Source organism: Centruroides sculpturatus, unplaced genomic scaffold (genome assembly GCF_000671375.1).
Source record: "Centruroides sculpturatus isolate CEXI.00-Female unplaced genomic scaffold, Cexi_2.0 scaffold82, whole genome shotgun sequence".
In the NCBI taxonomy this organism is placed as follows: domain Eukaryota; kingdom Metazoa; phylum Arthropoda; class Arachnida; order Scorpiones; family Buthidae; genus Centruroides; species Centruroides sculpturatus.
Genome location: NW_019384498.1, coordinates 876,733 through 904,359, shown reverse-complemented (window position 1 = coordinate 904,359; position 27,627 = coordinate 876,733). Strand labels below are relative to the sequence as shown.

Here is a 27,627-nt window from a genome sequence, read left to right as displayed (position 1 = left end):
CTGAAAGTGAGTAGAAATTTATTGAAATTGTTATAATTCACTGTTGTTTTGCGAGAGATCTAAGTTATTAATGTAGAATTATTTTAATATTAGATACTTTATTGTAGCTTGAAATGAGTAGGAAAAAATTTTATTTGTTACGTCTATTTAGAATGATTATACTGAATAAAGCAGTAGGTTAAATATGTTATGAATTGCATCTCAACTTAATTAATAACTTGAGAATTGTGTGCTGTAGATAGGAAAGTTTTGTTTGTTTAGGTAAGGCCTAAACAAATGAGAAGTGTAATGGTATATATAAGCATAAGAAATTACCAACGATGGTTATTTCTTATACTTATATATTCTGGAAGAGGAGATTGAACCGGAAGTCTGGGTAGCGTAACTGGCAACACGTTTGCACAATAAGCGAGAGTTACAGGTTCAAGTCCCACTTCGGGCCAATTCTTTTCTTCCAGTTTAATCTAAATTATTTAATTAAACAGTATAATTATTAATTTTAATACAAGATGGCACCTAATGCCTCTCTTGTGTCAAATTCATTTGTAATTCTTGATTAATATTTCCAAATTACAGCCCGATTATCTACGGCAGTTGTGGGACAAATAATCAAGTATAAAATATTTAGGTAGGGCCATTCATTAAGTGTACAGTTTAAGGTGTGAGGGAGTTGCAAAAATATATCAATAGAGGGGAGAGGATTGAGAGATTCTGAGGGATTATCTATGTTGACTTTCTTGGTGATGTTAGAGGCATATAAATTTGTTTTTTGTAAGCTTAATTATTAGTTGTTATGTAAACATTTTGACAGTTTATTCATACATTTTGATTGCACTTGGTCAATACCAACTTTTCCTATTTTATGGGAGCTATGGTGATGGAATGGGATGGGATAGTTATATGGTAATTTTGCTGATAAATTTGTGGATAATTGGAAAAATAGAGGAGGATCAGAGGTGGTGATCTGTGGATTTAATGGTCTGTCTCACATATTTTTACTTCAATGAAAACTTTTTTAGAGTCTTGGGATTTTTCTGAAATAGTGATTGCTTTCATCAAAAAAGGAAAGCCTTTAATTAAATAGTCAGGTTTATGAAATAGTATGCAATGTGCATATATATATATGAATGAACAACAAAATCATTTTTTGTTTCTTACTGATATATTGATGATTAGAATAGAGAACTAATGTTAAAATTTAGATATTTTCAAATTTTGTGTGCAATTTAATATTTTATGTAATTTTTGCATCGATTAAAAACAGCCCAGTCTATAACTCAAGAGTTTAAATAATGATAAAATTTTTTCTTAAGTTTTTATAATCATGTTTAAATATGTTGCTAAATTATTAAACAATTACATGACTAAATTGACTTTGTGTTTCATCACAAATTACACAATCCTTTTTGCAAGATAAAGATGGCCTATACTTTCCAGTTAAATTTTCACCAGACTTCTTGAATTTCCTGACTATTACTTTTGGAGGAAAATTTTCTTTTAAAATTGTAACATCTTGAACTGCAGTTTTGACCTGCAATATTTCATCATTACTCTTTTCTCATCTTCCTTCTTTATGCCTGATCTAGTATTCAGGATAAATTATTCCTTTGCTTATTAAGCAACAGTTTATTCACCTCAAGTAAAAAATTGTCTCTAAGTGAAAATTTTTTTGGTTTGTCACTGGTGAATGTGAAATGCAATTGAATTTTGCAAAGACAAAAATTTGTTGTATTCTTCAGTAATCTTACTAGTGTTTGAGAGAGAAAGAGCTAGGTTTGAGGACTTTAGCCCAAGTTGTCAATTTGGTTTCCAGTTGCAGATGACAGTTTAATTTTGCTGTTAGTTATGACAGTCTTTTTAATATTGAAATAATACTATCCTTGTAACTCTGAAAAGGGCTGTTTTTAATGATAACATAGAGATGTAGAGAAAAACTGCATGAAGAATTTTAAATTTGGACTTTTTAGTTTTGAATTGGAATGACACTTCTTCCCAGTCTAAAACTGTCATTAGCAGGATCTTAATTAGAGGAACTGTCGTCATCCACGTTGATACGTATTCTTTCTGACGACTTCCAATATCCAATCCATGATGCCATCTGTTTTCCAAAATTTTTGAATTAATATTTTCATTGTGCTTTACACAATTTCATCAATTTTGTGGCATGACTTGTGAAATAGCTTGTTGCAATAAACCTTTGATACCTTGTTCCATAAAAGTTGTAATAAACTCAATAGTGGAGTTTTTTACAGAAACATTCCATTTAGCTTATTCCACCGAAAACCTAGCTTTTGCAAGACCTGTCAAAGGGAACTTTCTTGACCATGAAAATTAATTTTTTTCAAATAAAAACTCTCTAACCTTAATTCTCCTAGTAGACCGATGAAAGTTCAGAAAAAAACAAATGTTTTTGGTCTAAGACCTGCTTTGGGTTACAATTTTCCAGAAATTAATTTTTTCTCAAAGTGCTTGCAAAAACATTGGCAAAACCTTTTGTGCATAATTTTGTGAACTGTTGTCAGTTGAGTCCACATAGTCAACACCCCAAGGGGAAGTGGAAATGTGTTGAGTTATCTGACATGATGACTAAAGCGAAGTTGAAAAAAACCACAAAACTACAATTAAAAAAATAGAGTAATGCAATGTACAGTACCTCTCTGACTATCCATCACTGACACTAAAGTTGGTTTCTACTCCAAATACCCCAACAGTTTCTATCGCCTTTTGTTTCAGTAGCAGTCCCAAAACAGAAAGATTTGATGAATGAATTTGCTTTAGCCAACATACCAGAGCATCTTTGACATCTTTGTACAGTAACTCTCTCTGGCATTTTCAAGACATCCACAATGAAAATCCAAGAAAAAGTTTCATAATTTCCTTTTTTTTTTTTCTTCAGGATTCCCACTGTTGTTGTTCTTGGAAGGTTTTTTGTTTTGCAAATTTGGCTTGTGAAGTTTTCTTACATTCAAATTCAGACACAAGTTTGTATTTTTCCTTCAGCATAAGCGTTGTTAGCTTTCAGACACTCAATTCTAACAGAAATGTGAAACACATGCTACAAATAACGCATAACATGAGAAGATGCAAAATCGGATTCTGCTGTGACATTGATATAGATTGTATATTTTCTTTTTGTTTATCTGTTATTATTTTATATATAAAAATACATAAAATGTTAAAGCCTCTTTATTAGTATGTATATATTAATAAATAAGTTGACTCCACTCCTGAAAAAAATGAGTTNATAAAATTTGTCAAAGATTTAAATTTCTAAGTTTATCTTTGAGCAAATTAAGTCTAAATATAAAAGGTTCAAATACAGTGGAAACTTGAGACCAAGGGTTTCGGATATACAAAATTTTAGATACAGTAGTACAGTAGAACCTCGAAAACTCGGCCTAATGGCTGTGACATTGATATAGATTGTATATTTTCTTTTTGTTTATCTGTTATTATTTTATATATAAAAATACATAAAATGTTAAGACATTTTTATTATGTATATATTAATAAATAAGTCGACTCCCCTCCTGAAAAAAATGAGTTCACACCACACAGTAAACTGTGAACTCATTTTTTTTTCTTTTTTCAGGAGGGGAGTCGACTTATCAGACGTCTAAACAAGTGTGGGACAACAAAAGTATGTTATTCAGTGGTGACAAGTTAAATGGCATCGAGTAAACCAGAGTTTTTTAACATTAATGCCTATGTGAGTCAGTTGGGACCACAAAAAACTGACTACTTAACCAACAGTGTCTAGTTATACCTATGACGACTTATGCAGACTCTACTGTATCTTTATTATTGATGTATTCCTATTACTAGGGCTACCATATGTCCATACTTTAAAGGCTCTGTCTGTGTCCATGCCATACTAAAAATAAACAAGATGTCCCCATACTTTTCAACTACAGTTAACAGTTAAATCATAACCACTTAGATTTAAATCTGATAAAAGATGCTAAATTTTTTATGATTATTATTGCATTTATTGCCCACATGACAACATTGTATAAGCAAATGTAATGATTCTGTTGCTTAGAGAATGTGTGCCCATTCATAACGGTTTTTTTTAAATTTGATAATACTTGTTGTCTAAGTGGTAAAATAGTTTTCTTATATTTAAACTTGTATTCTATGCTCTAAAGGAAAGTGTAAATTGAAACTTTATTCATATTTTTCAATTTAGTAAATTAAACATAATCTAAATTCCTTTTACAGTAGAGTTTTACAGTAAAAACATTGTTGTTTATCTGAATCAATTGGGGACTGGGGTTGTTTGGATAACTTATTTTTCAGATAACCAATTATGTATGAAAAAATATATTAACCTAGCCCATGTTGAAATTTTTCTCCATTGCGTGATGCTTCACATTGAATTTTCGTCGATGTTAAGCCTAACAAAAATTTTCATAATAATAATCGTAGCTATTTGTATCATTAAAAATTATTTCTTATTATTGAAAAATGTAAAAACAAAAAAAATTATACTTTAGAAGTTAATCTAGTATCAAAAATGTTCGACTCAGCAACACACACAGTCCTCAGAAAAACACCACACAAAAGTGCCAGTGCTGCCAGCTAAAACACACATATCAACCAAAAAAATATTGGAGTAGCCCAAGACATAGCCAAAGGTTGCAGCACCATAGCACTAGCGGAAATTTAAATTTGCTGACTGGAACGCTTTCGGTTAACTGATGTTTTGGTTGATCGGCTTTCGGATAAACAACGCTCTGCTGTATTTTGCCTTGCTATCTGAGTACTTTTAATGCTAATCTGTCCATATTTTGCCTTCAACTGTTATAGTAACCCTACTATTACTAGTTTTAAAAAAATTGAAATTATCACAACTAATTTATAATATTTTGAAATATGAAAGACACTTTTTTATTTTATTTCTTAATTAAAATGACCAATATTAACAAAATCTCAGTCAGTCAATATATTTTGACTGTCATGCCAGAAGAAACAATCTGATGCATTTACTCTGAAACAGAGATGCAAAGCATGCCAAAATATGTACATTTAACTTTAATTTAATTAAAGAATTTAGACATACCAAAGATCATGAGTTAGGTCAATATCTTTAAAGAAACAAAGTAAAACGTACATTAATTAAAACAAATAAAAAGAATTGACTGAGAAAAAAGTGACAATAAAAGGAAAACTTAAAAAATAAATTTTACACGTGCAAAATAGGACTTGTGATTGAAAAATACTCTGAACCAGAAGGTCAATAAATACTTATGGTTTTAGACAATTTAAAGTTTATATAAATTTAGAAAGATAAAATTAAAACTCTCAAATGATACAATAATAATTTTCACCAAAGATAAGAGTAAGAAAAATCAAATATTACTCCAGATTATTTATTTATTTTTACACTTATTTAAATTAATCCTAATTAATTAATTAATAATAGGACCCATCCATTAATTGCATTTATGAATTTTGAGCCACTTTTGACCCACCCTGACATGTACAATTAGTCAGTGCAACAAAAGATTGCACTTGGTTAATACCAACTGTGCCTATTTTAGGAGAGATAGGGTGACAGGATCTGTGGTAATTTTGCTATACACGAGTACTTAAGGTGTACAAGTTATCAGTTGTAATAAGTTGTTTTTCCTTGAAAAAAAATTTGTGTAAACAAAAGTGAATTCTTTGTAGCCTGGGAGATAGTAGAGAAAGTAGGGGAGGACTGGAGGAGATCTATGGATATGACAGTCAGTCTCACACAGTTCTCACATTATTCAATGGAGACCACTTCTGGCGTCTTGGGATTTTTTCTAAAATAATGAGCACTTCCATCAAAAAAGGAAAGCGCTTAAATATCTAGGCTTGCAAAATAGTATGCAGTGTGCATAGATTTACAAATAAAGAGAAAACTGCATGAAGGGTAAGCCCCAAGCCCGAGATATAATATAATAATGCAGTAATAATGTTTACTATCTTCAACTAAAACTTGGAATTGCAGATATTCATGAGCAATAGTGTCAATGCTTTACAGGTCTCCTTAGCAAATTCATGGAAAATAATTTGTATGTTAGCAGAATTAATCTGTTACTGGATATTAATTGGATAACATCAAATTAATAAGCTGTTTGACTCTTAAAATGATTGTATCAATCAAATACTTTCATCTGTTAAATATTTCTTCTGAGACTTGTATATGAGTTACTTTGTTAATTTTTGATTTTGTATCTTTCATTGTTAAAAGTTTTATGATATTTATTTATTACATAATTTATTATTTTCACAAATACTCAATTGAAGAAGACCTTTGAAAAAAATGTTTTCAACCTGATTAAATTAGGTTGAAAACATTTTTATTTTTTAATAGAAATAAAAAATAATAATACAGACAATAAAATCAAGCTATAAAGTGTTGCACAAGCAAACAGGTGTAGAGTACAGTTGTAAAAATATAGTTAATGATGTAATGGCTTGGCCTAGTCCAGCATAAACAAAAAGCTTGCAAATGTTCAGCCAGTGTTCAGAAAAAAATATAGTAGGAGTCATTCTTTATTTATAGAATACATCTAGTCAGTGAAATTTTTTATGACCTGAATTTTTGATTTTGCTTTTGCTTTTCTGATTTTTTCTGATAGCATGAAAATTTAAAATTTTGAAATGTTAATTTTTAAATTCAAGTTGTGAATACTTATTACATTTGAAATTTACCAATCAATAAAATATATGTTTACAATCACTGACATGAATTGAACAGGGAGATTAAATAAAATTAGTTAAAAATTGTTCAGCTGTTCATAGCAGATCAGAAATGCAATTTAAATTATAAATAAATAAAATTTGTCAAAGATTTAAATTTCTAAGTTTATCTTTGAGCAAATTAAGTCTAAATATAAAAGGTTCAAATACAGTGGAAACTTGAGACCAAGGGTTTCGGATATACAAAATTTTAGATACAGTAGTACAGTAGAACCTCGAAAACTCGGCCTAATGTGGACCGAAGGGTGGCCGAGTTTGTGAAAATGCCGGGTTATCGGGAATGGGGTTAAAAAAATAAGTACGAGTGTTTCCTCAGAAAATACTGTACTGTACTTGTATGTATTGTTTACTTGAGAATATAACAGAGAATAAACTGCCCAAATACCCTTAAACAAAGGAAAAGTACGTCCTTTATGAAGGCATAGAGCCTTTACTACATGAAAATGAAAATTAATGAATACACTGTGTACAGTAATTTACCTGATAAGACAGACCTCAGAAAAATACTTTATGAGAGCTTTTATACTTTTATAAAGCTGTCTATAATGAAAATTAATTAACTAAGGATTTTTTTGCCCTGCCAGGGAGTGGCCGAGTTATCCGGAGTGCCGGGTTATCGAGAGCCGAGTTTTCGAGGTTCTACTGTACCTTGTACTTTGAATTTAATTCATTCCAGAAGGCTGTTCAAATCTGAATCATTTTAAGTCTGAAGCAATTTTTCCCATTAAAAACAATGAAAAGCAAATTAATCCATTCCCAGACCTTAAACAATACCCAATTTGATAAACTTAAAATGGCAAATACACACAAGTTAAGGTAAAAATAACACAATTAAATACTCTAATAATGAATTAAAATATGAAAACAATAAATAAAATACATAAATAATATACAATAAAATGAACATTGCATTTACTAGTCATACTGTTGACTTTGGAATATGGCTGCCAGATTTGCCACACATCTACCACTTTTATGCTTCACAATAAGTGCCTTTTTTAAGTCTTCCTCATACTAGTTAGACTTCATTGCTTCCACACACTTCTCTGATGCCATGATTAATAGTAAAGGTTAAAAGAAAGTTTTTGTATATTTTTAACAGTTGTCCTTACTTAACGTAGATGTGAGATTTAATTATAAGTTGAGTTTTAACACACTATTGCTAATTTGTGATTATATTATTTATTCAGAAGCTTATTTTATGCTTCCAGTGCATTTTTCATTCCCCATGCAGTTTGAATTTTGAAGCATTGTTTAAACACAAGCAAATTTTTGTTAAATTTGGCATTTGAACTCTGAAATGTTTGAAGTTAGTCGTTTGAAGTACAAGGTACCACTGTAATCCAGAAACTCATTTGTGTTTGCATTTTGGGTACATCAAGCTCTGTGCATTTAAAATTTCATAACAATAAATATTGTACTGCAATTATTATATTTGAAAGTTAATATACTCAAAATTTAACATAATGGTACATGTATGGCATGGTTTTGCAGCACTAACAATCCAGTTACATGAGAGTTTGGTCTCCGTCTATTGTATAGTACATACTACTCTATAGAATGTTCTGTACAATGCTGTATGTTATGGTTTTTTTTTACTATTACAGAAAATTAAGTGTCTACTGTGTATAAAACCGTATAGTAAATATATACCAATATGAATAGTATACCTGTTAATATGTCATAAAACTTTAGCATTTCAATATAATATATTTTAATAATTTTTAATTTTGTTTTCAACTTTTATGTACTGTATATATTTTATTTAAATGAAAAAAGCTGGCAGGGACTACTGCAAGATTTTCAACACTTGAACAGGTGGTTAAGGGGATCAAAAAGGAAGTCCAATAATTTTAAATTTTACTATAATATAAAATTTAAATAATAACAAAAGCTTAAAAAGTGTATTATTTTGTGGAATTATGGTAAATTTCTGTATTTAAAAAAAATATTTAAATTTAAAAAATACTAACAAGGGGACGGCATGACATTGGAATCACTGATTTTGATCAAGCTCGGTGAGGATGTAGTGCATCCCCAACAACTGACTTGCACCAAGCAGTAAGGTACACTTCTCAAATTAAGTGAGAAAACTGAAACTGAAAATTGTGCAATCACTTAAAACCTTAAGAATTTCTAACATTTATGTAGTGGCTGGTGGCTCTCTGGGGGCATGCCAGTTTTTTAATCAAGAGATTGGTGTTTTGAATCTCATAGGTATTAATGTGATATTTTTTTATAAAACTATAATTTTCACTTTATCCTTGATACTTTTAAATTTATTATATTTATTTAAAAATTATTTTATAAAGTTTTTAATTTGATGATAAAAAATAACCTGGTAGAGGTTGCTGAGCTTGACAATCTATAGGGGTTGCTGCCTGTCACCTCAACCTGCATTTTAAATATTAATTTATATTTAACAATTTAACTTTTTTCACTTTTTTCTTTTAAATATTATTTCTCATTCTGTTTTGTAATTTAATAAACATATATGTTTACTTTCTAATACTTAGTTAATTATTTATTAACATTTGAATTTACATGTTAGAATTTTTCAGATAGTTAAATTTTGGTGAAATTTTTTAAGTATTTAAAAAAATTGAAACAATTAGTAATGATAAAAAATTATATTTCATTATAGAAAAGGTATGTCATTTCACGATTTAAAGAAAAATTATATTTACATTACATTAACATTACAAATTTATGCAGAAATCAAGGGTTGCTGTGGGTCACCATGACCCCAAAGAGCCATTTTCTCATAATATGTTTTGCAAAACTGAAAAATGGCCATACGTTCCGATAATAACAAAGAATATAGGAGGCTACTGTGAGTCACATCAGTAAAACATAATTATTAACGATTCAGCAAATCATAATATAAGGGGTGTGGGCCAGAATGGGTCATGCGACATTTACCGGGATAAACATTGCATGACTGACTTGTAAACACATATTTTGATGGTATAATTTTTAATTATACAATGACTGTTGTTTGAGTATGTATGTACATGAATATACAGAAAATGTTTTGTATTTAAATAAATATTATTAGATCTTAATTGTTTTTGACATTGACTTGTTACTTGAAATGGAGATTTTACTGTTTTATTACTTTGCTTATTGTACATTTGTAGTTTTCTAAAAATAAATCAGTTTTTCTCTTTAACAATATAATAAATTTAAAAGTACCAAGAATAAAGTAAAAATTATAATTTTATAAAATTAAAAGAAAATTACATTGGTGTTTTGAATCTCTGGTATCAATTTTCTGTTTAAGAACTAACACACCAAATGATAGAAATTCTAAAGGTTTTAAGTGATTGTGCAATTTTCAACTTTAATTATCTTGTTTAATTTTGAATAGCGTGTCTTGCTGCTTGCATGTGTCAGTCATTAGGTTATGTATATCTTCACTGAATTTGATCACAAATTGGTGACCATAGTGTTATGCCCATCCCCTTGTAAGACACTAGCTCAAAATTAAAATTGTATATGGTGCCATCTATTGTGAGATTATAAAAATGCAAAAGGCTTGATTTTGAGGGTAGAGATGAATTTTTAAAGAATTGTAAAAGCCAGTAATGAGTGAAATTTTCATTGTCTGACACCACTTGATATATGACTATCTCCTCAACCCCTTGACTTTTGACTACCAAAGTTTAATAGCATCAATGGTCCATATACAGAAATAACCTTGCCAAGTTTCAAAACTTTTGGCATCCAGTCTTGAAATGTGCAAAATGACACACAAACGAACAGAAAATTTTTCATGGATTTACATTTTTGGAATCCTGGAGTGTCAAAACATAAGAAATTCAAGAAAAGAAAGAAAAGACAGTGGTCAAAATTTGAGTAATTATTATACTTTCTATGTTATGTTATATAATAGTCAGGGAAGTAAAAAAAAACAAATATAATATGTAATTATATAAAAATTCAAAAGCTTGACAAAAATTTTGGTTTGGTGAATTGATACTCTAAAAATTTTAAAAATTGAAGATTTCAAAATTAAAGACTGATATGTATTTGTTGTTGTTACATGACATTTTATATTTAGAAAATGTAAATTAGAAATAATTAATAAAATGATGATTATATATATGAGGATCATTCAAAAAGAAATGAGCCGGAGACCTAGGAACAGAAACCCTTACCTGTATGTCAGAAGTATTGGCCCTGGCTGTTGAGGCACTTGTCCCACTGTGACACAAGGCAGTGAATTGCTGTCTCATAAAAGTCCCGTGGCTGCGTTGTCAACTAGTTCTGAATGTACTGCTGGACGTCGTCGTCCGAGGTGAATCGTTTGCCCCTCAAAACCTTCTTTAGGGGACCAAAAATGGTGTAATCGCAGGGAGAGAGGTCTGGACTGTATGGAGGGTGACCGAGGAGCTCCCGCTTGAATTTCTTCAAGAGTGCCATGATTGTGTTGGCAGTATGAGACCTGGCATTGTTTTGGAGCAGAATGACCCCACGGGTGAGCAGCCCTGGTTGTTTCGATTTGATCGTTTGGTGAAGGGTGGTCATGGTTTGTGAATAACGCTGGGCATTCACTGTTGTCCCATGCTGCAGGAAGTTGTTAAGAAGGGGGCCATTTTGGTCAAAGAAGAACATGAGCATAACCTTTCCTGCATTTGTGTGGATGGCCTTGGATTTTTTTGATTTTGTCATTTCTATTCAGGTTTGAAGTGATGACACCATGACTCATCTCCAGCCACTACTTGTGACAGGAACTCATTCCCTTCCCAGGTATAGTGCTCCAGATGATCAAGACAGTGGGCCATTTGACATGCTTCCTGTTGTGGTTGAAGACTGTTCAATCTTTCCCTCATGATGGTGTGAACACTTTCGACACTCAATCTGACCTCAGCAGCAACGGCTGATTGTGCCACACCTTGACCCTTGCAAGAGACATGCAGTGTTCACCGTACAGTTGTGACATTCTTCGATGAATGTCCGTTTCCCCTACTCCTTCTGCTGTCAGAAAATGAGCATCTCCTCTTTGCTCTTCTTTTGATGCCTCCATTTCACTGTTTACAACATGATTGACCATGGTAGACAATTGATGCATGCTTCTGCTAGCTTTGTAGTCATGTGGTATGCACCCATGACCCTCTAGCAGCGGGCTGTGATCTTCCATGCAGTTGTCAGAACCACACATTCTTACACACGCAACGATATTACAATCCTGTCAAATCGGTTTTCACATTCCAGCCTCTGGCTTGTTTCTTTTTTAATAATCCTCATATATATAATCATAATTTTATTATAAATTCAAATATAATATGAATTCTGTGAAATAATTTTATAATTATTTCACAAATATAATATAAATTTGATATTAATAAAGTAATTTTAGCTTCTTCATAAATAAAAATTATTTTGCGATGTAAAATTTTATTATGAATCGAAATGTTAACTGTTTTACTTCAAATAAATTACAACATTTTTGAGTCAAAAAATGTTATCAGGTGAGGGCATAAATTAAGAATTTAACTTCTTCCTAAGCAATAAACAATTTTTTACTTTGCATTTTCTGTTTTCATGAAACAAAATTGCATGTATCTGTGCAGTGATGATTCAAGAAATTTCATAAAAATTTATTAGTTTAAGATCTTAAACTGATCATCTGATTACTTAAGTCAGTAGTTCTTAACCAGTGTTCTGCAAACTTACCTTGAGTGTTCCATGAAAGGAAAGATTTTAAAGTTTTTATTCAAATTTATTCCCAATGCTATATTCATAGATAATTCCATGTTTCTATTTTATTCAATATATTAAAGTTGTATTAGTTTATTGCTTCATTGTTTCCTGAGAATAATATACACGAAATTGCTTATCAATTTTTGAATGTATTGATGCTAATGCTCTAATGTGTATAATAAAAAGTATATGAATGGTGTTCTGTGGTCTCATAAAAGTTGAGAACCACCGCCTTAAGTAATGTACAGGTAACCTCCGTATAACACGGGAGTTACGTTCCAAAAAATTGCCGTGTTGTGCAAATCCATGTTATATGAAACAAAGAACTAGTGCGAAAAGGGGGATTAGGTTCCAAAAATTAAAAAACATGCTGTTAAATCTTTATTTAAATTGGATTTATTATTCATTTTTTTCATAGATAAAATACTTATTTATTATTTAAGTAAATATTTTACCAGATGATTATTCATTTTATATGATGATCTCAGCATGAGCATCATCAACTGGTAACAGTTTGTGAGTGCGTTCGTTAATAGCGGTTGCTCTGCAATGGGAGTGCGCTGCTGTTTGTAGGCATTTAGGAATGACAGTAAAAAAAAGATGGTGGCGCTCGCACTATCGATAGTATCATTATGGAGGAATCTATAATTCTAAAATGATCTTTTAGAGGCAAAAGAAAGGTCCCTATTGTAAAATTTAACCATTAAATGGATTATTTGTTGAAAGAGCATTCAAAGTAGCCACAAAAACAATTAGAATGCTTGCACGGAGGTATAAAAGAACATTTCATGTCCTTTATTACATTTCATGTTGTAGGAAGGTTTTATCCAATTCCCAAACCGTGTTAGATTGAACCTGTGCTATAAAAGCACCGTGTTATACAGGGATGTTCCCAATTCTCAAACCATGTTAGAGTGAATCCGTGTTATAGAAGTGCCGTGTTATACGGGGGTTACCCATAGTTTATGGAATGTGGATGATCTGTGATAGCAAAATACTGATTTATCCTAATACAGATGACATAGTATGGAATATATATATATGTAAAGTTCCATAAAATGTAGCATATTTTCAGAATGAGAATCTTTACAAAAAGCATTTGTAACAAATTCTAAAATCATGTGACAAAGTTTCTAGGAACAAATATTGTTGAAAGATTCAAGAAATGTGTGTGAAAATTTTATGGCAGGCTGTTTTCCAATTAACCTCTAAATAAAAACATAGGTCTTTAATACATAATTAGAAACATTAGCCTGAAATAATTTGTATTTTTGTAGACCATGTTTTACATATTTGTTACTTTATAAGAGTTTGCTGATGTTTTTTTGGATAATAAAAAGTAATATTTTGATTGGCAAATCAAACTATTCATTTAAAACTAATTTTATAGTAAAATTAAGAAAATTTTTGAATAAATTTTAACTTTTAGTCATATATTATTGTAAAGATTTCAGCAACACTTTAGACAAATTGGATTGTTACATTTGATATACTTACAGGAAATTTTTCTGTCCTTGGAAGATGGACACTTGGAACAGGTTTTCTTCTTCTCAAACTTGTCACTCAAAACTTGATTATTTCCAGCAACAGTATTTTCATATTCTGGTATTGCCTCCCATATCAATGCCATGATATCTCTGGGTAGATAAAGAATAATGAGCTGTCTTTGATATTTGGGTCTAACAGTGAGCCAAGCATTTAAATTAATAAAATGGAATTTTTTGTTGACTGGATTTTCACAATTGCACAAAGCCCTTGACGATTTTCAAGTACTTGTTGATGAAATATCCATAATAAAGTGTTAAAAATTAAGATAAAGCTTATTATGAAGCAACAAAAGTAGCAATTGAAACTATATAAAGTACAAATATAAAACCTAGTCTTACATACCTTTGCACTCAATACAGAATATGAAACACCCAGTCAGTAAGCTTCATGTTTTTAAAAAGCTGTGTGTGTGTTGAAACAGTCACAAACTGAACAGTAACCTGTGAATAATGTCACCATATGATTGATAATAAGGTACTGTACAATGGAAGGGAAAGACGAAGTTTGAACAGTTGTCACATTGTAACATACTGTGATAACAATGGTCTAAGCCAGGGGTCGGCAACCTGCGGCTCTTTGGATGTGAAGCTGCGGCTCTTTAGTTCCATACGCAAATATTCATTTTATCAAAAAAAAAAAAAACATTTAAAAATCGTTCTGAATCGATTAACGAGGATTAGGCACCGATTCTATCTCTCAGCCACTTGTACTCGCTTTTCACCGCACCCCTCCCCCATGACACGCGTCGTCACTGTCGTCAGTCCGTCGGAAGCTCTCGAATGACGCCGTCGTCGGATGTTTCTATTATTTAATTTGTGCTGAAAAACCGAGACAATTTTTCTTATGAATAAATAGATTCATTTTTTTATCAAAAAACTTTATTTATGCGAGTACTATTTATTGGTGGCAAGAAAAAATTTTGTGGCTCTTTAAAAACTTTGAAATTTTGTAAATTGTAATTTTGGCTCTTCCGACTCAAAAGGTTGCCGACCCCTGGTCTAAGCAATAAAATGAACTGGTAAAACATTCATATCTTGGAGAATAAGGATTCGCATGAAACTATAGAACAGTCCAAAAATAAATATATTCTTTGCAGTATTAAAAAGAAAGATTTATAGTTGTTTTTTTTTTCTGAAGCACTAATGAACTTACTACTGTGAAATGTGTTGTCTACATTGAGTTAGTACTATAGTTGAAGGAGATTAAAACTTAAATTTTGTGCTAAGATAATGCTTGTTACAACAACATATGAAGATGCAAAAGTTTGAGTGACAATTTTCTTCATTACTGCATTGGACATACTTTTGTGATAAGTCTTTATTTCATTGGCCATTGAGATTACTGAATTTAGATTCATGAATGGCGATGCTCTTAGATTTTTTTTCTGTGAGATTTTCTGAAAAATTTGATGTTTGTGCATTTCTCTTTCTGTTACTTTGTAAGAGTTATAAGGACATATCATGCAAGCTATCAGTCAGATTGATGAAAACATATTGGAAAGATAAAGCATGAATTCATTATCATATTAATTTAATTAATGTGTGCAGGATTACAAGCAGGGCTTTTATTGAAGGATTGTAAGTATTGTTAATATTACATAATTATTTCAAACTACTAATTGGTGGAGAGATACAAAGCTTATCAAACCATATTGGAGTGTTAGAAAATTAAGATCGCATCATTTTTTAAGCGTCATATAACTCCACCAATTGAGGTATACATTTGGTAGTTTGGAATAATTATGTAACTCATTAGAGGCAAGAAGCTTGCAACTTTATACTGCTAATATCTTTAACAAATGAAAGTATAAATATTATTTTTTGCCACTATGTAGTTAATTTGAACTAAAATTTTATAGTTGTCAACATTTTGACTTAATCTGTAATGAACTGTGTGTATTTATATAACTTAATTTATTCATTTCTATTTTAGCAGCAAGAATTATCCATGAAGACTTAAATTTTAAATAAAAACCAAGCAAGTGTCATAATATTTTGAAGAAATTATATTATCACAATTTGGTATTCAGATTTTTTAATGACATGGTAAGTTAATTTCTCTTTTACTAAGTTTAATTTTATTTCATTTTAATTGTCTTAAAATAAAATAAAATTAAAATAGCTTTAAATATTTAATTTTACATAGTAAATTAAATCACATTTTGTTGTTGTTTTGGTCTATTTTAGTATCAATTAATCTTTGATAAATGAAAATACTGATTGTAAAATTTTTGTTTAATGAAAGTGTTTAATTATTTTGATGCATTAAACAAAAGAAAACACTTCATTAAAATTAGTTCCTTTACTTGTATAATGACTTTCATTGTTGGAGCAGAAAATTGCAATGAAATTAAGGACTAAATACAGTAGCCACTCATTATATTATGCTTGTTGGGAGACAAAGAAAAAGCACAATATAACAGAGTACTAAAAATTCTGGGCTTATATTAAACAGATTATACATGCTATGGAATATCCATCCTCAATTCTTTCATCAGAAAGTGTTTTTGATATAAATAAGCAGTTTTGCAATACTAAATTTTATTTATCTCTTATATTGTGAGAGAGATTGGGCTTGAAAAGGGGAAAACCCCACAATTTTATTTGGAAATTTTTCGAAAGAAAATTCATTTTTTGTTTTGAAAAGGAAATTTATTTAAATCTCAGAGAGGAAAAAAAAAACTTTTTCTCTCTTTATTACCGGAGGATGAGTGCATTTCTCTTCCCAGAGTTGTTTCCTTTCCCAGGGAACTCGGAATGTGTCACTAGGAACTACAACTAAAAATTCACTATTGATGGAAAACGACAACGTGACTTGGAAATAAAGAGAAGACCTCAAGGAACAGTGAGAGGGGTTGAGAGTCTGCAAGAATATTCCCTGTGTGACAGCCGAAAGAATTTATCATCATCGCTCGTCGCTGCGCGCTCCTCCCAAATATCCAGTGTTGCTCCGAATACACCTATGAAGATCTAACGGATCTCAACTTTCGATATACTTTAACTGCCATCCAAGGCAACAGAGACATTCCCAAGGCTCTTCAGCAACTCCACAGACATCTGGGAATCCGTACATAGTGCTTCAGATATTTATAACAACCCGCAATGTTATGTAAGCTCTCTCTCTCCGATTCGGTTCTCACGAAGAAGCTTTAGGGAAAATACCCTTTTGTAGAACTAGTTTAATAAATGAATGTTGTTATTGTTAGAATTGTGTTAGGTGCACTTCTTCAAGCGGTCTCCATCCCGAGTCCAACCGCCCACAGACGCGATTGCTCGTGTGTAAAGGCGAATTTAATGGTCTCTGTGTCTACCCAGAAGACAGTGGTGTCAGTCCTGATAAATTAAGCATTGTAGTCTTTGCCGATGCAATGTCGACCCTTCGGTCCTGTGATGCCGAAGCATAGGGGACCTTTCGGCATTGTCACAATTGTAATAATTGATGTTTACATAAACATCAATACCATGAACACCTATTTAGCATTATTGTTTCTTTAACAATGATATTTAAAGACAAACTGTTGATATAAAAACAAAATATCAGTTGTGATTTTATTATACAGTTATGATATTATATTTCATGATAAATCACTTATTAAAAATTCATGTAATTTATATTTTTCAATAAAAATTATAAATACAGTAATTGAAAATTAAAAAAATAAATATTGAACATATAATAGAACATCAAAACATAAAATTAGAGTAAAAATTCTCTAAAATGCAAAATAAAGTTACTACTGTATAAAAATTTTAGAACTTTCTATTCAGAAGTAAAGGAATCTTTTCTTTACACATTATGTGCTGAATTGGATATTCCACACCATTATGTGAATTTACAGTATTGTCAATTCACATAAAGGTGTGAATTTTCCAATTCTCAGAAACTTGTAAATGTGGAAATAATGCTTAAAACCAATAAATAGACAACTTTTAATATCAAAAGGAAACATAAATGGTAATTGATCTGTCCACCTGATTTGCTTATTTAGATCTTGACCAATTTGTTTCACCTGCAGTGGTGGTTTCAATGATGAGAATAAAACACTTTATTTTGTTGCAAAAAGAAATTCAATGGCAATTGGTAATTTAAAATTTATTGATTCAGCTTCTTTTAAAATTTGGGGACCCGAAAAAACACGATGTATCCAAAACCACAATATAATGAGGGGCTACTGTATTTAAATTTTCTTCTTTTTAAAAAAGAAGAGAGATTTGAATTCAAAAAGATTGGATTTGAAGAGATGTTTGATTAGAACAAATCAGAGAGAAGAAAAGAAAGGTTGTAGATGTATAAGTTGTTTTTAAGCTTTAAAAAAAATAAATTCTAAAATGTTTAGTTTTTCATTATTAATTAATTACTGTTTGAGCTTCATGACAAGAGGAACTTGATACAAAGAGGAAAGAATAGCTTATAAAATCATACTGGACTTATTTTCTTTAGATGTTATTTACAAAAATTACAATTACTAAATTTTTAAAAACAACCCCACACAAACTTTAAGGGAAATTAATTCTGGTGGATTTGGCTGGATCTTTAATATTATGTAATTCTAGTTGTCCTGATCAAAAGTCTCCATATGTACAAAGTCAAAAAATGAACAGTTTTTGACTTTTTACAATGGAGACTTTTGATTAGGGCAACTAGAACTACAAAATCTATCTATATAACCCATTCAACGCGTGTTCATCTGCGTAACGGTATGCCAAAAACGGGCACTAGAGGCACCCTAGCGATGATTTTAAATTAACAATAAATTATTTTTATTTGTAATAGGAATTTATTATCGATATGAATTTATTATTTATACCACAGAATGGTATAAATAATTATTATATGCCTTGCCTTATTATATGCCTTGAGTAACCTTACACCACACGTTTACAACATCCTGTGACTTTTAGTGAATGTCGCACATTGACTCACGGGAAATTTCTTGAAAAAATGGTGGATACATTTAAAATTGAGATTTACAAGCGAAGGTAAATAAACAAATTAAACTATTTTAAAGAATTTATAGAATGTTTAATAGGTAGGAATCTAGATCCATATGACACGATTGGGACTTTAACAGAGTTGTAGAGCATATTGATAGGAACAAAAAAGTCAAAGGAACTGTGCCTCAAGGGAATTTGTAAATATTTGCTAGTATTAAAGATTCAGCCAAATCCATCAGGACTCATTTCCCATATGTTTGTGAGGTACTTTGAAGTGTAAAAAAATTACAATTAGTCTTGATTAACTTGATAAAAGGAAAAGAATCTAGCAAAAGCAACCTTTCATCAATATTCTATCAATTTACAACACAGCAGTTTTAAAATTTCTAAACACTTAGTTGATTAGACAAATTAAAGCACTTTGTGTTTTACGATTGTCTTATACAAACTGTTGATGTCATATTACTTTCTGTAATATTTTGAAAATTTACAAATTATGATATCATTTTATCATTATTGTATAAGTTTATTTGAAAAGAATTGTGCAAATGAAAGCTGATTTATTTGTACCTGGAATAACATAGCAACAATAATGATGTGAAAAGACAGAATTCACCAAATTTCACATGTACAATATATTACAATTGCTCAATTTAGGTGTCATGCTGTTAATGACATGGCAGATGTCAAGACAGTAGTCAGTTCTGTAGTGTCCCAGCATATCCCCAAATATCAATTTTGTTGTTTCAGGTCGTCCAGGTGTTGTGACATTGGACGCTGTTAAAGTGTCTGTGCACCCACAAAGAAGTCGCAGGGTGTTAAGCACTAGTCTGTTAGCAAAACTACCCTCTTCTAACCAATCTTGCATTTCAATGCAAAAGTTAGTGTTTTGGCTTGTCATCTGGTGTTAGTACCTGCAGGAGCTACAATCTATATGGATTATATTGCAGAGACTTTTGTAAGATCCATCACACCATGGATAATGGATGGAACCTAGAGTCACATTAGTGCACATTGTCAATTTTCTTGGACTCCATTTGTACATAATTGAATCCTATCCACCATCTCTAGACTATGAGTGGCCTAGATTTTTCCCAAGGCATACATAGCTAGTGGATTCAAACTGCTTCATCCAACATGCACTGCAGTTCTTATGAGATGCATGTTTGTCAATTTGATCTGAAAGTGTTGCTGCACTGTCAAAACAGCAGCAACACTCAGATTAGTAACGAGATTAGTAATTAGTAGCATTATTATAGCCCAACATAATCCTGCAATCATTTGGCATTAATCAAAGAATCAGATTATTGGATGTTTATATTTATACACAATAGCTCTTGTTTGTGCAAATTCCATCATGCAAAATGCTTTCTCTTGCTTTGATGTCACTGTCTTGTACACACATCACTAATGCCAGTAACAGTAGTTATCCCCCCACTTACAAGAACTTTTGAGGCTTATCACCTTCATCTCCTTTTGTGATTGGTCAGTTAATGTTTTTATGATACTTGCTACAGACCTTTATTTTTGCACCATCCTTTTTTGAATAATCCTGTATTTATGAATTATTAATTTTTTAATTAAAATTATTAGCTATAATTTTCATGTATCAAATTGTTTCATAATTTATTAGTATTATAGCCATTATCTAGCCTAATGACATACAGCATTGGTTAACTTGTAGTTTTATGATGTATTGGGTTTTAGTGATGTTGTTTGTTTATAATTTTCATATTTTAGGGAATGCAATTCTCATTTATTATCACGATTATGAAAATTAGCAAGCAAGCTAGGAGGTGTTTATATAGTTGTTGAGATTTAACAAAATCTGGAAAAAAATAAATAAAAGACAGGTAACATAAAATTTATCATGTTGTCTCAGTATGAATTATATAATTTGTGTTTAACTTGAATACAGCTTTGCTTTCCTTTGAAGCACTAATTTATATTCAATGCTATAGTGTTACTATAGCATTGAATATAAATCATATTTTATCCAGAAAGAAGTATAAATTTATATTCTAGCTAACCTAGCTTGATATTCTTTGATCTAGGTACTGTCTTTGGATCAATATCACAAAATTATTTTGAATATTATAAAATGCAAATAGCTATATATACAAGATTAAAGATTGGAAACAAGGATATATAAGGAATTCTCTGGTACAGTTGAGATGTTTATAGTGATAATTTATGACAAGTGAAAAACCTTTGTTTTCAATGCATTAACTCTTCAGCATGATTTTGATTAGTGTCTTGATGTTGTTTTATACAAATACTATCAGTTTAAGATAATATAGGATGCAATTAAAATTAAAATTTAGTGGCTAATTTAAAGTTTATAGAGATTTAATTTATTTGTAAAACAAAATTTGAGGATTGAAAAATTAATTCAATTATAATAATAATAATTATTATATAATGTACATTATAATCTTGTTAAATAAATATATATATATATATATATATTTTATTTTAGTCACAGGCTGAATTTCTGAAAGGTCTCCCTTCTTACAATGAAAATAATTTTGCTCGATTTCAAGCAGATTCTTCATGCAAGATAACAGTAAGTGAATTTCATTGTAATAATTTATAAGAAGTTATTTATTTATTTATATATAAATATGATAAGTTATAGAAAATAATAAAGTGATATTATTTGTTAATGATAAGAAACTTTATTAAAAAAGTTAATTTTAAAACTCAAGATAAAATTAGTGAAAGTTTTTTGTTTGTAATTAGCAAAATTGTTTGACATGGCAACAGATTTCCATATTTATGTCATGTTCAACAAGAGAATAAAAATCAAGGTCATTTTATATGAATGGAAACACACAATTCAATAATTATTGTATGTTTCCATCTTGTTAGTAGCTTGTAAATTTGTCATTTTTTAAAATAAAAATGAACAATTATTTTATTCTGCAGCCTGGCATTGTGTTTACATCACAATGCCAGGCTACAGATTTTAATTTATTTCGTTTAAAATGTAGGCTTTGATTTTAGTACAGAGTAGTACAGGGCGGCTTACTCTTGTGCATCATACTTTTCCTGTTAACAGTGGTCATGGAATCATCTATCTAACTCTGTTCTGAAGAAAATTTTTGAATTGAAATAACATGACTTCCAGTCCAAACCAGAATTTCATATATAATCTGTCAAGTCCTTCTGCCCCAAAGCTTTCCAAATCTGATCTTGACTTTCATCTATCTGTTAATCTTGAGTGTGTGTCTGTCCTTCCTTAATCCTGAGAATCTCAAGATTAAGAAAGGACAGATAAACAGATGGATTCCAGTAGGAATTTACAAACTTATTTTATTATTGGGCTGTGATTTGAAAATTGCAGCCCAATTTTTAATGTTAATATTTTTATTTTTAAGATTTCTGTCATAAACTTTATGCTATTTGCCTCAAGTTGTGTGGCTAATAACTGAAGATGAAATTGTCAGAATCCATAAACTTTTCATGGTAATTTGTTCCTGGGTGTAGAAAATGTCATTGAGGTAGTGTAGGCTTGTTAATGATTACAGTTGTGGCAACAATGCCACTCTCATTTAGTGGAAATCTTTGATTGTAGATACAGATACACAGTAGCTTTTGATATTTTGTTAAGAACATCAGGACATGATAAGTTTTGACAAGTAAATTAATTATAGGCATTAAACACAATAGTTTGACCTTGTTTAGCTACAGCAACAACATTACTGGTTACATTTTCTAGACTAAGGCATGACTACTATTCTTATTTGCTTTAATGTAATTTATACTGTTAAAATCTGTTTTATAATAATTTTAATAATAATCATATAGCACTTGAAATATTATTAAACAACTTTCAAGTGAGGGGAAAATAATAATAGAGATCTTTTAGTTACATTTAATAAACAGTTATTGGATGATCTGCAGATAATTTCAGTATCCTAGATGACTTGAAATTTGCAATCCATCAGCTCCTTACCATAGAAGATGTGTTTTCTTTTATTGAACAGAGTATAGTTATTTATGGAAAGAAATAAAACTGAATTTAATAAAATAGTTATTGGCAATAAAACTAAAAAAGTTGAAATTAAAAAACATTAATTATTATAAATTAGTAGTATTTACTGTTTCAAGCACCTTTTAAACTGGCCTAAACATAGATTTTGTTTTTATTTCTTTTGACTTATAATAACAATCGTAAATCTAATTTTTTAAAGTTGCCAGATATAGTAATTTACTATCAAAGTGACTAAGTTAAATAATGAAGGATGAAAAATTAGAGACTGGAGCATAGAAACTAAGATATAGTCAAACGATTTAGTATCACTATTTTGTCACCTCTGAAATTAGCATCAAAATAAGTTTTGTGTTAAACTGAAGAATTTCAAGTTTCTTAAGAAACTCAAAACTCATGTATAGATTATTATTATTATATACAATAATCTATACATGAGTTTTGAGTTCGAAAAATCTCATAATTTTGGTGATGATGTTTGCAATGCAAAATTGTACATTTTAGTAATTCAGTAATTGAAAGGATGCCTGTCTAATATTTATAGGAAAGATTCATTCATAAGCATTTGTTGGCACTATATCAAGGTTTGATTGTTTAAGTTAATCATAAAATACTCTAATTAAATATTTTAATTTTTAAATTTGATTAATCTTAACATATTTAATACTTTAAATAGGTAAAGAAGCCTTCTGTATATCTTCCTACAAAAGATCATCCTTCTGAGCAAAGTATGTTATGCATTTATCTTATTAATTATTTTTTTATAAAATATTAAATTATTTTTTTGTTTCAGTTATTACAACAGAAAAAACAAACATTCTTTTAAGATTTTTACATCAGCAATGGGATAAAAAAGCTATGGTAAGTTTGCTAATTATAATGAAACAGTTTTATGGTAAATAATTTTTTATAGATTGATGATGATGTTTTTTACAAATAATTTATTGCAAACAGCAAAATGCTTAAGTTATTGACATCTGCTAAATCTTAAACCTAAGTATATGACATTTTAATGATGATACATACAAATTATATGTACTAAAGAATATCTACTCTAAACTTATTAGTTTAAATCAAATAAATAAGCAATTTATATATTGTAATTTTTAGTTTGTTAGAAGTATCAATGCTTAATTTTCAGTGTACTGTATGACTTGCTTACTGTAATGTCTGGATATGATGACAAAGATCTTATACTTGTATCATTGTTAGAAATTTCTTTAATAATTGTACTTCTTTTGTCTTGCTGATAACTTTGATGACACTCCTTTTTTTTCTGCTGTATTTATCACTTAACAAATGTCAATTACAGTTGCAGATCTGCTCAAATGTTTGGCAATCTCTTGATTTGTTTTCCTTCAGTTTTCAAAATAGTTATGTCTTTTTCAAAAATGAGCATCCTGTGGCATGATGACAGGTTTGTGCACAACAAAAATACACAAAATGAATTGTTCACTAGGCCCTATGCACAAATAATTATGCATCTGAATGAGTGCAATCTCTGTCCAAATAAACAATTGCTCACTTGTAAACTTTTGGGACACACAAATCATTGAATGTTGATAAATTATTCAATAAAATAAGTAATTTTTTTATTACAAGATCATTTTTCTCATCATCTTTTATGAAACCTATGAAATGAAAATGTAAACTCATTTTATTGATCAAATGTAAGGTTTTAATATTTTTCCAATTAAAATAATTGTCTTTATAATTATGGGACACATCTAACTTGAAATTTAATTGCAGCTGAAATTTTTAATCTTATGATATATTTTTTAAATCTTTAATTACTTTAATTAATCCTACTTTTAAATTCAAATACTTTCATATATATGATATAAGAGTTGTTGAATGATTACAACTCTCATATCATATATATCAAGGGTGGGCAACCTTTTTTATAACATGGGCCAGAATAAATTTTACGTTTTTTCCGCGGGCCATAGTAGTTAATTGACACCTTGTGACCTGTAAATTTTTAGTCTGCAATTATGAAATAAATAAATAAATAAATAAAAAGAAATTAATTACTACAGTCGACCCCCCATAACACTGTTGATTATTCCGTTTTATATGAATTCCATGTTGTATGAGTCACTTAGATTTTACAAATGCGTGTGCCGGGCTGTGAACGGCTCACCTTTTTGTAAAATCTAAGTGACTTTAAACACAATAAAAACAGCACTATGTAGTTGGATACGACAGACATTACATTTTCTAATTGCATAGCTTTTGCACATAGATTTTCTTGATGGATGATGCGATGAGATATAAATAATTTAGAAAAATTCTGTTCTCCCATTTTTTGTTTGAATAAGGAAATGACTCCCTTATTTTTTCCTGTCATTGCTGCCGCAACACTTCAGAAAATAATATTCAATTTAAACTAGACGAATTACATCGAAAAATATTTATTTATAATTTCTTCTAAACATCTCGCGGGCCGGATAGAAACTCTTCGCGGGCCGTAGCTGGCCCGCGGGCCGGGGGTTGCCCACCGTTGATATATATGAAAGTATTTGAATTTTTACTACAATAAATGATCGTTAGTATCAATTGTGATATCCAAATTGAACCAAATGGAAGAATTCCAGCATCACAAATTTTTTTGGGAGTATATTTGTGAAAAATTTGAATCTGCATTAAAAAGTGGGAAGTAGAGTGTGGATGCTTTTCCATTCTGTGTTTCTTTCATTGATATTTTGCTACAGTTCTGAGTTTTACTGAGTTAGACTGAAGTTTTGTGATAAAAATCACTAATCTTATGAGCTTATTCTTAACATTCCCCTTGCCTTGTTTGTTTATTTACATTGTTTTGTATATTGAAATATAAAATATACAATATCATTACAATGTTTTCATTTCTGTCTACTGTAAATTAAACAGAGTTTCTAAACAATTCATAATAGATGTACTGTATAAATTTATTCATTGTGTTACTATTTATAAACACATCCTTTATTATCTTGTGAAATGTTTTTTAATAAATTAATCGGCATTTGTAATGTTAATATCATGCTAAAACCATAGATTTGTAGATAATTAGGTGTTTGCAACATTTGTGCCATTTGGAGAATTGGTTGCAGTTATTTGGTTGTTCCAGGAACAAGTTATAATGGAAAACACTTCCCTAAAAAATTAATTCTTATCTCTGAATTTTTTATATTTAAATTGTTTTCTAGAATGCATTATAAGTTAAATTATAGTAGTAGTACTTTTTATTGTGAAATTTAATCAATTGTTAAAACATTTACTTCATTTCAGTCTTCTTTTATTTTGTATTGATATATCACTTGGATCTTAGTCTATTGTTAAGTTTTGTAATAGAATCCAAATAAGTTATTATGTAAGAGGATTTATCAGAAATTAAATTTGTTTTTATTTTTAAAATAATTAAGCAATATACAAAAATTCATGAGTACCTTAGAAAAAATTTGTTGAAAAATAAGAAACAATGAGAGTCAATGCTTGTAGAGATATTTATCCAATCTAACAATCAGATGTTTCATTCTTCTGTAATAGAAATCTGGGCATTGATGATTCAGCTGCTGACAAAACTAATGTTTGACATCCTTATCTGTCTGGAATTATCTCCCATGCAGATGTTTCTTCATATGGAGAAACAAATGAAAATCTGATGGAGCTAAGTCTGGGTCATATGGTGGATGGTAAAGAATTTACCATTTCTGATCTCTTCTGAAGTTTAGTGCTACCTTTTGCTGCTTATGGACAGGTATTGTCATGAAGGAGGAGACTTCTGTTTGAGAAGTAATTTGTTGTTAGAGGCTTGGTCTCTTTTCAAAGCATTTCTTAATAGAAAATTGCATTAGCTGTTAGATGTGAAATCAATCCATGAACACCCCAAAAGACAGTGGCCATTACTTGGGTAAGTCTTGAATTTTCTTGTAGACGGGTTTGTGGGTGTTTCCAGGACCTTGGAAAACAGCTTATGGAAGACAAACTGGAGTTGCATCATTATAACAATAGAGCATAAAAATCCAAATTTCTTTCACAAGTGTATGGAAGACTTAATTGTTAGATTAGATATCCTTAAATATATCAGCAATGGTGGAGACAAAAAATAAGAAACATGTGGATGTTTTCTAAAGCTATTTATGAATTGTATAGCTTAATTCCCTATTTATTTTTAATATTTAAACTTAATTCTGATATGCTTTTGATATAATATTGAACTGCACTTATGAAGTCTTGGTGTAATCATCATGCTTTCACAATATTATGTTACGTTATATAGTATTTCTATAATGCTAATTTTTTTTAAGACAGAGCACTACATATGTTCAAAACTGTTTATCTTATTTATAATAATAATAATAATAATCTTTATTAGCATAAAGGGAAGTATCCCTGTTGCAGGGGGTTATACAGAGAGATGATATAAAATTTTTATAATATTTACAAAATATATAGGATATTAGTATTAAACAATTTGATAGTTACAATAATATTATTTACATTAATAATCAGATGTACAATATTGGTAGTTTAATATACTGGCATAGATTTACATTTTTGTAATTTTAGTGAAAAAGTTATACAGACTGTAGAGATCTTTTTTATTCAGACTATTTAAAGTATTTCTATAATCTTGAGATGAGTCGTTTTGGAGTATTCGGGAGATGTTAAAAGTTTCACGTATTTTTGAAAGACTTTGACATTTTTGAAATAAGTGATCAATTGAAAAGT

General features: G+C 29.9%; 1 protein-coding gene across 2 annotated transcripts in view; it reads left to right on the top strand.

Annotated features, from left to right (window-relative positions):
* The window catches only part of LOC111621981 (DET1- and DDB1-associated protein 1-like), a 46,939-nt gene that overhangs the window by 904 nt on the left and 18,408 nt on the right, over positions 1 to 27,627 (top strand). For both annotated transcript variants that reach the window (XM_023364271.1, XM_023364272.1), the window contains exons 2-5: positions 15,922 to 16,034; positions 21,403 to 21,489; positions 23,594 to 23,645; positions 23,711 to 23,778. In XM_023364271.1, coding sequence (XP_023220039.1) covers positions 16,032 to 16,034; positions 21,403 to 21,489; positions 23,594 to 23,645; positions 23,711 to 23,778 — 210 coding nt within the window. In that variant the 5' untranslated portion in view covers positions 15,922 to 16,031. The remainder of the gene's footprint in view (positions 1 to 15,921; positions 16,035 to 21,402; positions 21,490 to 23,593; positions 23,646 to 23,710; positions 23,779 to 27,627) is intronic.